General features: G+C 53.4%; 2 protein-coding genes across 3 annotated transcripts in view; one reads left to right on the forward strand and one right to left on the reverse strand.

Moving 5' to 3' along the window:
• Window positions 1-114: 114 nt before the first annotated feature.
• LRRC59 (leucine rich repeat containing 59) lies at window positions 115-4,962 on the reverse strand. Its single transcript, XM_048064170.2, has 7 exons — window positions 4,693-4,962; window positions 4,309-4,368; window positions 3,636-3,794; window positions 3,190-3,294; window positions 2,426-2,498; window positions 1,573-1,746; window positions 115-927 (listed from the first exon to the last, which is right to left on the reverse strand). The coding sequence occupies exons 1-7, from the start codon at window positions 4,795-4,797 to the stop codon at window positions 683-685; spliced, it is 921 nt and encodes a 306-aa protein (XP_047920127.1). The 5' UTR covers window positions 4,798-4,962; the 3' UTR covers window positions 115-682.
• Window positions 4,963-8,095: 3,133 nt separating this feature from the next.
• The window catches only part of ACSF2 (acyl-CoA synthetase family member 2), a 40,674-nt gene continuing 36,399 nt past the window's right edge, over window positions 8,096-12,370 (forward strand). For both annotated transcript variants that reach the window (XM_048064166.2, XM_066980257.1), the window contains exon 1: window positions 8,096-8,229. In XM_048064166.2, the coding sequence (XP_047920123.1) occupies window positions 8,168-8,229 (62 nt within the window). In that variant the 5' untranslated portion in view covers window positions 8,096-8,167. The remainder of the gene's footprint in view (window positions 8,230-12,370) is intronic.

Raw genomic sequence — 12,370 nt, forward strand, 5'->3', positions numbered from 1 at the left:
ATGAGTGGTTACTGTATGCAGCCAGAGGTTATTTTTAAACTGCTAAAATTATTTAACTCCAATTAAAACAATGGGTGTTATGCATTAGCAACATAAACATCCAGTGGAGACAAATTGATGCGAAAACTGTTGTATTGAAAACTTTCAGCTTTTTTCAAGAGTACATCAGCTTCTTCACTCCAACATAAGGATGCACAGCCATTCCACAAACTTGTAATTGGTCCTGGAGGAGGCCTACATATATCAACCCCATACAGCCATATCACTGATTTTTAGCATTAATAGAAATGAGAGCAAGAAATGGATATGTATTACAAAACTTATACCTCCATTATAGAGCTATAGCCACCTAGATAACTGTAAGGCTTTTTTTTTTTTAATTTCCCCCGCTTCTATAAACTGGCAACTTTCTGTCTCTCACAATCTAGGTAAAAATTCCTTGGAGGCAAGAAGTATTAACAAATTTAAGTAAGTTAATCTGGGCAAATAAGAGTTTACAGGCCAACTGAGAAACACGCACAGCAAAGATGATCCAAACAATAACTCTGCTCTACGTGGAGTGGACCAGCAAATCGATGCTGACTGATTAGAAGCAGTTTCATCAGAACACAATTCCATAGGAATTCTGGCTGCATGGATGGTGGCAGGAGATGCTGACGAAGCGAGTGCCCGTTCCGGACGATCACTGCTGCGAGTTCTGGTGTAGCAGGTTTTGCAGGGATTTATGGTTTTGCACAGCAGCTACCACATCCTCGTAGAGAGTGTTCACGCTGATGCACAGCGGTTGATGTTGTAGCTCTGTCAGCTTGCAGACAGCCAAAGTACAGAGGATGCACAGCAGCACCAGCAGCAGGACCCTCAGCACTGACCGTGACCAGGAGTGCTTGTGCCGGGGCGGCTGAGGAGGACGAGAACTGGAGGCAGGCTCTGTAACAAGAACGTTTGCAAGATCAAGAATGTGAGGATTTAGTCAAATATCTTTAACAATTACATGCAGAAGCATGCTGCTCAGGTAACGTGCTTTAGCCTGTGCTACGGTTGTCTTTTCTCATGAATCCTCATCACTTAACTCTGGTCAATAAATAAATGCACAAAATCTCCCCACTTACATGAGAAGTTTGAGATTTTCACTTCTGCCCATGGAAGTAAAGGCAGTAAAGCATCTCTGTGTTGCACAAGATCTGTTTTTAACGATATAGTTCAGTACATCTAAGAAGAAAGGAGTGGAGGGAGGTTCTCAGGAACACTTGCTTAACTACAAAATTCAGAAAGTTCTTCAGTTCATCCCGGATACTGCAGCACTGTTCCTCAGCTACAGCTGTCCACCTGTAAGGCTTCTAACAAGCTCTACTGCTGTGCTGTTTCCACACCACTCTTGCTCTCTCTCAGTACCTGGACTGCATAAAAGCAAATCTGGCATCAAAAATAGGATGCAGACTAAAAATATGTTGCAGTTCTATAGCAGTGGTCTTATTCATTCTCCTCTGCTTATTTTGCCTACGCAGTGCTCAAGGCATACATTAAATTATCACACTACAGTCTTTATTTGGACTCACTGTGGATGCTACTTACTTCGAGTTTGCACGGTTTCTTTTTTAGTTTTCTTTTCCATCTCCTGTTTTGCAGCTCTCTGAGCATCGTACTCCCGTCTTCTGCGTTCCTTTTCCTCTGCCTTCTCTCGCTTCCTCAGTTCCCTTTCTTGAGCCTCCCTGGCTCGCTGTTCAGCTTCACGCTTCTTCTCCATTTCTGGGGATTAATAGGAAGTTTTTTCCTTTAATTTAAAGAGTTGTTATTGCCTTCTTCTTTATTATCTGCTTATCTGTTCCCAGTTGGAACGAGGAAGCAAATCCCTGCACACAATCCTGGGCAACCTGCTGTAGCATGGGGACTGCACCCTTACACCCTTAGCCATTCTTTGATTCTGTGAAATTAAATAACCCCTGTGGTGGACTTTTGTTTTGTTGCTTGTTTTTGTTGCTGTTTTTTATTACATATCTTCCATCTTGCTACCTCAAATTTAGGCTTCCCTTAAAATAAATCCTGTGCTCTTCTTTCATATACTTTATGTGCAACCCATAGAACGTTCCAGCTGGGGACCTAACATGTCCCACTCCTGGGCGTGTTCAAGGCCACGCTGGATGGGGCTTTGAGCAGCCTGGTCCAGTGGAAGTTGTCCCTGCCCATGGATTTTTGAGGTCCCTTTCAACCCAAACCATTCTAAGATTCTGTTGTTGAGACAACAAATAGCACAGTGATCCCAGACTATCTTTCTCCCTCTGGCCCTCCTACCCTAGGACTCCCTGGTAGTCACAAACACAAAATTCTGACAGTTCCAAATAGTTGCTAGCTGGCAATCAATATATATGGGCATGTTAAAGATTGGGAACAGAACTCAGCAATGTGTGTGTGAGAACTTAGTGCTTACCTCGCTCTGCTTGGAGCTTCCGTTGTCTTTCTTGGTCCTGCTCAGACTGGATCACTTTCATATGCTGCAGTACCTTCAAGGCCCAAGAAAACAACCTGAGAGCTCTGCAGAAGGCTCATTGCGTAGCCAGTTCAAAACAGAACCGTTGGAGCGTAGCTGAGGACAGTCGGCTGGGTCTAACCAAGCCCTGAGTTTGCACACAGCTGCCTTAGCCCTGCAGGTACAGCTCTGAAGAGAGCTCAGACCTTCCTGCATGAACCTCTGCAGTTAAGAAGCAGGTCTGGGTGTCAGAAGAGCAAACGTGGCAAATGATGCTAGCTGATACAGAGGATCACAGAACGATTTTGGTTTCAGCAAACTGAATTCCTGCAAGGAACAGCACGACAAGGCAGTGGCACAGGCACAGATTTTTACCTCTTCTTGCTCCACAGCTCCCAGCAATAACTATTTACATGACCCTATAGTTTGCCAGAACTTCTCCAAAGATTTTTGTACACTGGAGTACAAGCCTACACACAGATTATTTTCTCTGAGTGTCCCTTTGCTTCCTTGGCGATGGAAGAGAGTCCTGCTCAGCCTGGTGTTTTCCCTCTCTAGGCACGGAAGCAGTGAAGTCAGTGCAGTGAACCAGCACCTCACTGGCTGAAGAAATTTCAGAGTGCTGCAGCAGCAGCTGCCCAGCTTGCTAAGCAAAAAGAGGAAAAGCCATGCACCGACAGAGCTAAGTGAGGAAAAAACAATAAAAGAGCAAGCAGGTTCCTTACCCTGACAGCAGCCTGTTTACACTGCTTCTCGTCCAGGCAGTCTCCGGCTACTTTAGCTAGAACGGGATCCAGGGGATTGTCCTTCAGATCCAGCCACTTCAGGTTCTGCAGGAAGGAACGACAAAGGGGAGGCTGTAAGAGCACACAGCAAGCAGCTGACCACAAACAGCACAACGGTCCTGTAATTATTTAAGAGATCCAAAGCAGAAGCAAAGAGCCGCTTCATAAGAACGAAACAGGTATGGAAGACAAGCAGTGAGCTCAGGCAGAGGTCTTTTCAATAGATGTGAGATAATTTCCACTGAGCTGTGGTGCAGAGACAGCTGAATTTTGGAATGGGTAGTCATCAGGATGGATGCTTTACCAGGGAAATCAACTTGAGAAGGATCACAAGACCCTGGCTTGCATCCCAAAGCTTTACGTAACTGCCCAGCAAACAGTTTTACCTTGAGCTGTGCAAAGCTGACTGGCAGGGTGACTAAACGGTTGTTCAGGAGGTCCAGATGCTGCAGATTGACCAGGCGGCCAAAGTCCAAAGGCAGCTGTTGAAGGCGATTTTTGCTCAGATCCAGTTTCACCAGGTGCATCAAACTACAGAAGTCGGACTAAAAGCCAGATACAAAAAGCAGAAAAATCTTGTCAGCATCTTAACGAAGGAACCTTAGCAGGGAATGCGCTGAGGTAGCCTGCACCTTACGTAAGGCACAAATCCTGAACTTAGCCCAGGACTGCAGCTGGAGGAAAATCTCTCGGAAGAGAGAGGTAGGTGCCAGTGGGACAGACAGGACAGACAAACCAAACGTGGTGGTGTGCAGCAGGACAACCGAAAACCGAATTTCCACTGGCAAGGAAACCGGTCTGTGTTCACGTTGGGATCCTTTGGCGGGAAGATGCTGCAACCGTTGTTCAGTTTGACCTCCCTCGTTAGGTGCTACGTGTCTCAGTAAGAGCTACCCACCCGTACCGACCCTTAATCGGCAGCAGTGCCATTCAGCCACCCCACAAGGAGTAAAGGGCCATTTCCGAGCCTCCCTGCTCTGCTGGAGCACTATTTATCTCTCCTAAATATTTCCTAGCAGACCCTCCTTATCTTCACAGAGGCCCCCTCCAGCATCTTACCGGCAAGGAGATGAGGTTGTTACAGGACAAATCCAATATCGTTGCCTTCGGGAGCGCAGCCTGAAAGAGAAACAAAGTGCTTGGGCCCCCAGGTAGATACAAACCGGGACTGCACGTGCTACTTTTCTTCCACCCAGCCCGCGGGTTCCTCCTCAGGGCTGTTCCTGACGGGGTCCGGACTCAGCATCCTGGCTTTAGAGCCGGAAGGCAGAATTCCCGTGCTCACAGCCACGCAGCCTCTCTGCCCGCCAGGACCTGCGAGCCCTCCTCTCGGCCACGTTATCAACCCGCAGGCCGGCTCGGACACCCCCGGCCGCGGTGCGCAGCTCTCCCCGAACCCCCGGGGGGGCACCGCCCGGCACCTCCCCGCCGCCAGCCGCTCACCAGCTCCCTGACGGGCACCTCGCTCAGATCGCACAGGCTCAGGTCCAGCTCGTTGCCGTCGAGCTTGTCCTTCAGGCTCCCCGCCTTGCCGCCGCCCCGCGCCATGGCCCCGCCGCGGGCGGCGCTGCGGGAGGCGCGGGGCCGCGGGGCGGCGCGGAGCGGCGGGGGCAGCGCGGTGCGGAGCGGTGCGGAGCGGGCCGACGCGGAGCCGCCGGGCCAGGCCGAGCCACGCCGCTCCCCGCTCCCCGCCACCCACTTCCGCGGCCACGTCCTCGCTCGGGCCGGCGGCACCGGGAGGGTCCCCAGCGCCCTCTGCCGGCCCGGAGCGCCGCGCTCGGCTCCCCCCCCGGGGCCGCACCGCTGCCCCCCGGCTGCTCGGAGGCTCGGCGGGGGGCTCCGAGGGCTCCTGCGTCCCCTCCTCGCCGGCACTCGGCCGCTGCTGCTTCGGAGCATCCTCGGCAGCAGATCGCGGGCAAGCTGAGCGGTCTGTGCCTTGTCTCACAGCACTGGGTGCCGTCGCTTCGTTCTCGTCGTGGTGTCCATAATCAAAGCGCCACACTTGGGGTTTTTTTTTTGTGTCTTTTTTTTTTTTGCACCAAGGTGTTCCTCTTTCCAAGGAGGAATTCTGCAGCTATTACTCCTCCTTCGATCCAAAAGCTCCAGCACTACACGAGCAAAGTGCTCTCTTGCCTTGCCTGACCCACTGGTGGGAAAGTCAAAAAAAGGAGCCTGGGACAGAGCCAAGTTGGTATTACCAGTAATGGGATTGCAGCGAGTACCAGCCTTGGCTTTGCTTGCCCCTATGCAAATCGCGGTGTTAATGCTCTTGCAAAGTTGTTTATAACTGCTCCAGCACTTCTGCCCCCCGGGTGCCTTGGTTAGGCTTTGGGTTGCCTCTAGGCCTCTTCCAGCACTGAGATCTGCTTACCTCAGCACAGATGGGACCGAGATCACAGGAGTCTCTGAGCAAAGGCATCACAAACAGCAAACACAGATTTGTCTCACAGAAAGTCTAATGAAATTTGCCTAAAGTTGACGTGCTCCCACCCAGGAGGTTCTGTAGGTTCACAAAGCAGGTTATCGCACCTCCCGGTGGCAAGCTGACATTACAGAGCCCTCGTGTGAGAAAAGCGAGGTCCGGTTACGCAAGCACCTCCCCTGTGCCTCAGCCTTTCTCAGCGAGTTTCAGAGGGCAAGGAAGGGCCAGATCTGTGCCAGGGACAGGGGGGAAAGTCGTGCATCGCCAGGTCTCCCGACATGGACACCAAGGGAGGTGACCCGAGTTACCCAGAGCTAGGGTGGGCTCCTGTGGGGTCTCGTGCAGCAGCACGGCCCCTGCTGCCCTCTGACGGGCACCCCGGCCATCCTGGCAGAGGCACGCGGAGTCCTCCACGTGGAGGCTCAGAGGGGGCCTGGGTGAAACCTTGTGCATGTGTAGAAAATGCCTTCATGTGTGCAGTGCTGCGGAGACTGGAACGCCTGGAGTGTGCGCCACCTACCCGTGGTTAACTTCAAGGCAGATTTTTGAATCTTCATTAGAGAGAAATGATAGATCACTCGGTGTGCGTGAAGTGTTACTTGTCAGGCTGCCATCTCAAAGTCTCAGGCCTTGACCATCCCAAACAAACATACCCAGACGTGAAGGTCACGTTAACTCCTGTATAATTCTTTGTTTAATACCTAACCGGGCTTCACTCTTTAGCCTAGTGATCCGAACGTGGAAAGAAAGGTCAGCCTGAAACTCAGCTTTCTTTCTGTTTGTTTTTAAGGTGAGGGAATTTCAGATCACAGGCTTTTTTTTCCCTCTCTGGTTATACAACACCGAGCACAACATTGATGCTCCTGCAGTACAGGTACGGATAATTGCACTGGGCTTTGCTGCAGCAGTGAAGATGACTTCTGGCCATGGATGTCATATGGCCTTACATCATCTCCAGAAACGCAGAAACGCACGACTGATTTCAGTGGGACTGACACATGCAAACAGAGTTACTTGTGTGTGTCTAACAAGCCTTCAGACCTGCACGAGGCAGACAAATCGTACTGAGGGAGGGACATATCTGCCTGTTCTGCGAGAGAAAGGGTGGAAGAACAGCAGCAAGGAGAAGGGAGCAGGTCGGGGGCTGGAGGAGATTCCCACTGCTTTGCCCAGTTCCTGTGCGTAGCCACAGCCAATTTTTCACGTTTCAAAGACAAAGATTTCCCTTCCTCCAAGCAAAGAAAACACTGTCACTGCTACCACCAAACAAGCACATCAGGGAAAATCCAAAGTCTGCTTCTAAAACCAACTATCCAGAAGGGGAGATGTGGTTGCAGTCAGCATTTCACTACAGGGCTGTGTTATGAGCTTATTTTATGGCTTTGATGCCTCAGACACACTGATTCTGGGGCCAGTACCGATTCCCTCGTTCACAAGCTCTCTTGCGCTCGGCACAGCACAGCATGCCGTGAAGACTCCGCGTGCTGAACTCGTGTCCACCCGGGCAGAGCGTGGGAGGAGAACCAGAAGCGGAGCTCCAAAACGAGTGCCGGCGATCACCCCACAGGTCAGTGGCCGAGCGAGAAACAGCCCCGCGCTGGTAGCGCTGCGTGGCTCCTGCCTGCATGGCAGTCAAGGCTTCAAACACATCCCCCAGCCCTTCCACCGAAACGAGTTAGGCGTTGCCACCGTGCCTGGCAGTGCCCAGAAAGGCTGCCGGTGATTTCCCCCGGGGGACAATGCGTGTGTGTCCCCCCCCCCAGTGTCAGCGCTGCTGCGTGGCCCCCCAGAGCCCGCCCGGCTCTGGAGAAGCTCCCCAGCTCCTCAGTGCCCTGGTTGTGCTGTGGTGGGGTACAGGCAGCCAGGGAGTGCCGAAACCTCCCGGTGAGGTGTAGCTGCGGTAATTCCCTAGTAGGTAAGGCTGGAAGTCAAGCCCCAAGGCTTACTTGGGGCTGCGGGAAGGGCGAGGGCTGGCGTGTGGCAGCTGGGTTAGCCAAAAAAAAAAAGGGGGGGGCAGCCTGGACGGGAGCAGAAAGGAGCGGGGCTGCGGGAGGGCAGGGGGGCGATGGGCAGGGGATGGGGGCGTCCCAGGACCCACGCCCCCCACCCTGGGCCCCGCAGCCTTCCCCCCGAGGGATCCCCCAGCCTTCCCCCGATCTGCTCCCCCTGCCGGCAGCCGGCAGCGCCGGGGGGGGGGGGGGCGGCGAGCCGGAGGGAACGATGGGGGTCCCCCCATCCCACCCCGCTGCTGCCTGCGGAACGCCCCCGGGGGGGTGCCGGGGATGGCCGACCCCCCCCCCCCCCTTTCTTCCCCTTTTCCTTTCCCCTTCCCCGGCCCAGCCCCTCTCGCAGCCCCCCGGGGCCAGGCCCGGCCGGGGCCGAGGCGGATCCCGGTGCGCGCCGCCCCCGCCCCCGCCGCCGCCCGGCCCGGCCCGGCCCGGCCCCCCCCGCCCCGCCGGCCCCGCCCGGCTCCCGGCTCCCGGCGCCCCCGGACGCATGGCCACCGCCGCCCGGCTCGCAGCGCTGCCCCGCCGGGCGCTGCTCCTCCTGAGCGGCCGGTACGGACGGGGGAGCGGGGGGGCAGCGGGACGGCGGGGGGGCTGGAGGGGACAGGGGGCTGGAAGGGACCTGAAGGGGCTGGAAGGGACCTGAGGGGGCTGGAAGGGACTTTAAGGGGTTATAAGGGGCAGTGATGCAAGGCGGGGTAGAGGGGACAGGGGATTTGGGGGTTTTCACAGTGCAGAGAGGTCAGGTTCAGCTCGGGGTTTCCTCTAAGTGCGTGTCACTGTCCTTTGGCTTCCCTATAACCTCCCCCCCCCAGTGCGGCAGGAGACAGGGGGCCTGACCTGGGGGGGCACCAGGGGCAGGGATGAGTGCGGCACAGCGTGCAGAGGGATGGGAGCGTGCGCCCAGGGCTGGGCTGTTGTGCAGCAGCGTCCACCGGGCTGCAGCAGCAGGAGATGCACCCAACGGCTTCTCCTCTTCCCCCAGCACCCTGACCTGAGGGCATGACATGAGGGCAGCGTCCCTGTCGGCACCGGGGCCGTGCAGAGGCTGCTGCGTGGGCAGGGTGGTGAGAGGCAACGTGGTGCCAGCCGCTCCTTGGCACTGAGGAGCTCTGGAGCCTGGCCAGTAACTGCTTTTGTTCATCGCTGCCTTCCCAAGAGCAAGCTCTTGGGAAAAAAAAACAGCAAAAGGGAAAGCAACTGGTTTGGAGAGGGGCTTCGAAATATTAGTAGAAATTCAGAAAGTAATCCTCCCTCGGAGGCATGGCTTTCAGCGAGTAACTCCGCAAGGGGCAGCTCTTGCTTTTCACGTGTGAGGTCCAGGTGTTTCCTTTCAGCTGGGCTCAGAGAGGGAGTGAGGCAGTGCCGGGGCCAGGACTGCTGCCTCCAAACTCCTTCTTAAGAAACGGGGTCAGAAGAGAAGCAAGACAAAGTTTGTTGCGGTTTGGGCTCCAGACTAGAATTTCAAGTGGTACTGAGGGGCGGGAGCCCAAAGCAGTGGGATGCAAAGCAAATTTAAAGGAGTAAACTCCTTCTAGTCACATAAACGTTTCTTAAATTCTGCTGTTAGCATTAGGCAGTACTTATCCTTTTGGCAGGAAGAGGGCAGAAGGGAAAGAGGCGCAGTGGAAAATGTATTCTGCTGTCTGATGGAATTGGAATCTGAGGACTCCGTTAAAGCTCTAGAGACTATCATTCCTCAAGCTAAAACAAACAAAAAATAAAAAGTAAACAAAACCCCGTTAACTCCGTAGTCAAAAGAGTTGTTTTAAAGAGCAAAGAAGAGGTAAGGCGTTGCAGAGCAGAGTTAGCTTTCACCACCCTTTTATTGCGGTCGCGTTACATAAAAGACCCCAAACTTGTTGTTTTGGGGAGATGATCGTGGTCGACTTTCCAGAGCAAAGGAGCTGGCTGAGGAGTCCATGAACCTCTCCAAGCGTGACCTCTGTAGTCAGGTTCAATTTCAAGCCACGGGAGGGCAGAGCCTTTTATATAGGTGCAGGGGGAATGTCACAGGTCAGGTCAACGTCCTTCCCAGTTGCAAAGCAGGAGCTTTCTGTGTACTTCCTGCAGGGGGATAAATGGTTACACTGATGCCTCTGCCCCACGCTGCTCTTCTGATAATTTCTATAGAGACAGGAAGAGTTAAAGGTGAAAAATGAAACTGCTTATCTTCTGTCAACAACGATAAAATGTTAGTCGAGGCTATTCGTACATAGCCCCTAAGATTAGTCAAGAGCGCTTTATTAAGTTTGATGGCTTCTGCTGGTCACGGCCGGGCAGGAGTGCCAGCATTCGTCTGCCAGGATTCAGCTGCTTGCCTTCCTTCCACGCACGCCAAGGAGGGAGGTGCTTTTTCCCCAGGTCTCCGTTCAGTTACACCGCCGAACTCTGAAGTTCCTAGAGCTAGGAGCAGCCTGGTGATGAGTTTGGCTCGTTTGCAGCGCTGCAGGCCGTTTGCTGCTGGAATGCGTTGCGAAAAGAAGGCACGCACTCTCCAGGAGTAGCGTTTATCAGCGTGCTGAAACCCGAGAGCACGTGGAGTTTATTTGCTCTCCTCCAGCCGAGGCAGGGAAATGGGAGCTGCCCTAAGATCAGGGCAGGGGCCCACCAGGCTTGTTTTATCTCCAGCAGTGCCAGCTGTTTCGCAGGAGAAGGTGGAGGGCGAATTATTTGTCTTCGGTAACAAAGACGAACAAAACAAATATTTCTAAATCCTTTGGACCCCTCTATGTAGAGGCCTCTCGCAGCACTCTTTCAGTTTAACACTCGCTGTTGGTTACAGGTTGGTTACAGCACCTTTTTCACTGGTAATTAACGTATCACGTGTCTGCCTTGTTCCTTCCATGCTGGGCTCCCAGGGCTTCCAGAACACTGTTTTACTTTGTCCCGCACCTCTCGCTTTTTGCCGCGAACAAGAAATGCGTGATACAGAAGTGCTGAAGCGCTTGCAACATCAGACTGGAATTCAGGGAACTCAAACTAAAAGGCTGCTGTGAATTTTGCTTCTTTAATGTTTTTGTAGAGGCCACGTGAGGAAGCGCTTTGAGAAGAGGTAGTGACTCTGGGTTATGGGCATGAGGCATCTCAGACCCTAATTTTAAAGCTGCAAGTGCATTTGAGGGTGTGAACGCTTGGGACTTGTGAGAATGAGCTGTGCGTGTTTTCGCACTGAGGCTAACCATTGGCTTTTTTCACAGAAGGATTTTAAAGTGCAGGGCTTTATAAAGAAATCTTTCCCTGGCCCTTGACATTCTTTCATCCCCGCATTTGGGGGTAGGGAGGGAGCTGGAGCTGTGGGGGCCGGAGGAGGAGCCGTTGTTTGGCTCTGGCTTTGCATGTAATGGGTGCGGATCAGGCCCTTAAACTTTCCTGCACTTCAGAGGGACTACAGGAGGGACTTTCAGTGCCTGCACAAAGGAAAAAAACTGGCACATATGTAGGGTGAATTTCTGCTTGCCGGGAGGTCAGAGGAACCCTTTGGCTCTTCAGGCCTGGAAAAAAAGGAGGGAGTAAGACCAGGAGGCCTGGTCTGTTTTGTGCTTTGTCAGGTCCTGACGGTGTAAAATTCTCCCTCCTCACTGCCGGTGGCAGAGGGCTGTGCAAGGAGCTGGGGGGAGCAAGAAGGCTGGCTGCAGAAAGCACGAGGCTGCTTCAGCTGGAGGCTCTGCATTTGGACTGAATTTTCTCACTTTTTTTTTTTCTATCTTCAGTCTTTTTTTTTTTTTTGGTCAGTCACATGCTGGGGAAATATGTCAGACCAACTTTCTTTTTTTCTTTTTTTTCCCCCTACCAATTAGTAACGCTTCCCTTGGCCTGTGTCCCAAGAGGAACCGTGCGGCTGAGGAAACGCTTCTGTTTACTTGCTCCCAGCCCAGCAAGGCCCCGAGCCCTGAGCCCGCCCAGCTGGAGGTGAGCTCCGGGAGGGCGCTTGGTGAAAGGGCTCGTGCGCAGCCAGGTCAGCGTTTGCTCTCTGGCCCCCAGCCTCTTTCTTCTCCCCTTTCCAGGCTGCCTGGGGGAGCTGCGCACAGCAGGGAGCAGCCTCTCTCTGTGCTGCAGCTGGCTGCCAGTGGAAGTGTGTTCAGGGACAGGCTCTGCTTCCACCGCAGCTGGAGGCGACCTGGCTTCAGAGCGGTGAGAAGGTAGTGCTCTCCAGTGAACGTCTTTGCAGACAGGTCATGGTTTCCTCCTCCACTGTGCCAGAAACTGGGGCGGCTCCTCTAAAACCGCTCCCCAGCAGCATGACAAGGGCTTACCTGGTCACCGTTTCCACCAGCGAATGACAGTGGCTGCGGTGGTTTTTATTGCTTTCCTCGGAACACTCTTCCTTTCCTTGGGTTAGGGAGAGATTTCTCAACCTTTATAAAAGGCTTTTGTTCTTCAGAGCTCTCTTTCATCTCCTGGTTTGTATACGTGCCTTGCCCAGGAGCTTTCAAACAAGAAAAGATTATGTTTGCTTTTTAATGCTTGATTGTGCTTGATTGTGTCCTCCCTTCTCCTTCTCTGGCGACCCTTGTACAGCCTTAGTGTAAACTGCCCTACAAGACTGCTGGAAATGACTGCCCGAGTAGAGTGAGTGGGAGCTGCACAGCTCCCCATCGCCGAAAAGGAACGTGGAAGGAGGTTCGGTTATCCGCTGAGCTCGCGGAGCAGAGCCCCCACCTCGAGGCTAAAAGCTTGTTTTGTGCTCACC

This window comes from Anser cygnoides, chromosome 19, assembly GCF_040182565.1.
Source record: "Anser cygnoides isolate HZ-2024a breed goose chromosome 19, Taihu_goose_T2T_genome, whole genome shotgun sequence".
Classification (NCBI taxonomy): Eukaryota; Metazoa; Chordata; class Aves; order Anseriformes; family Anatidae; genus Anser; species Anser cygnoides.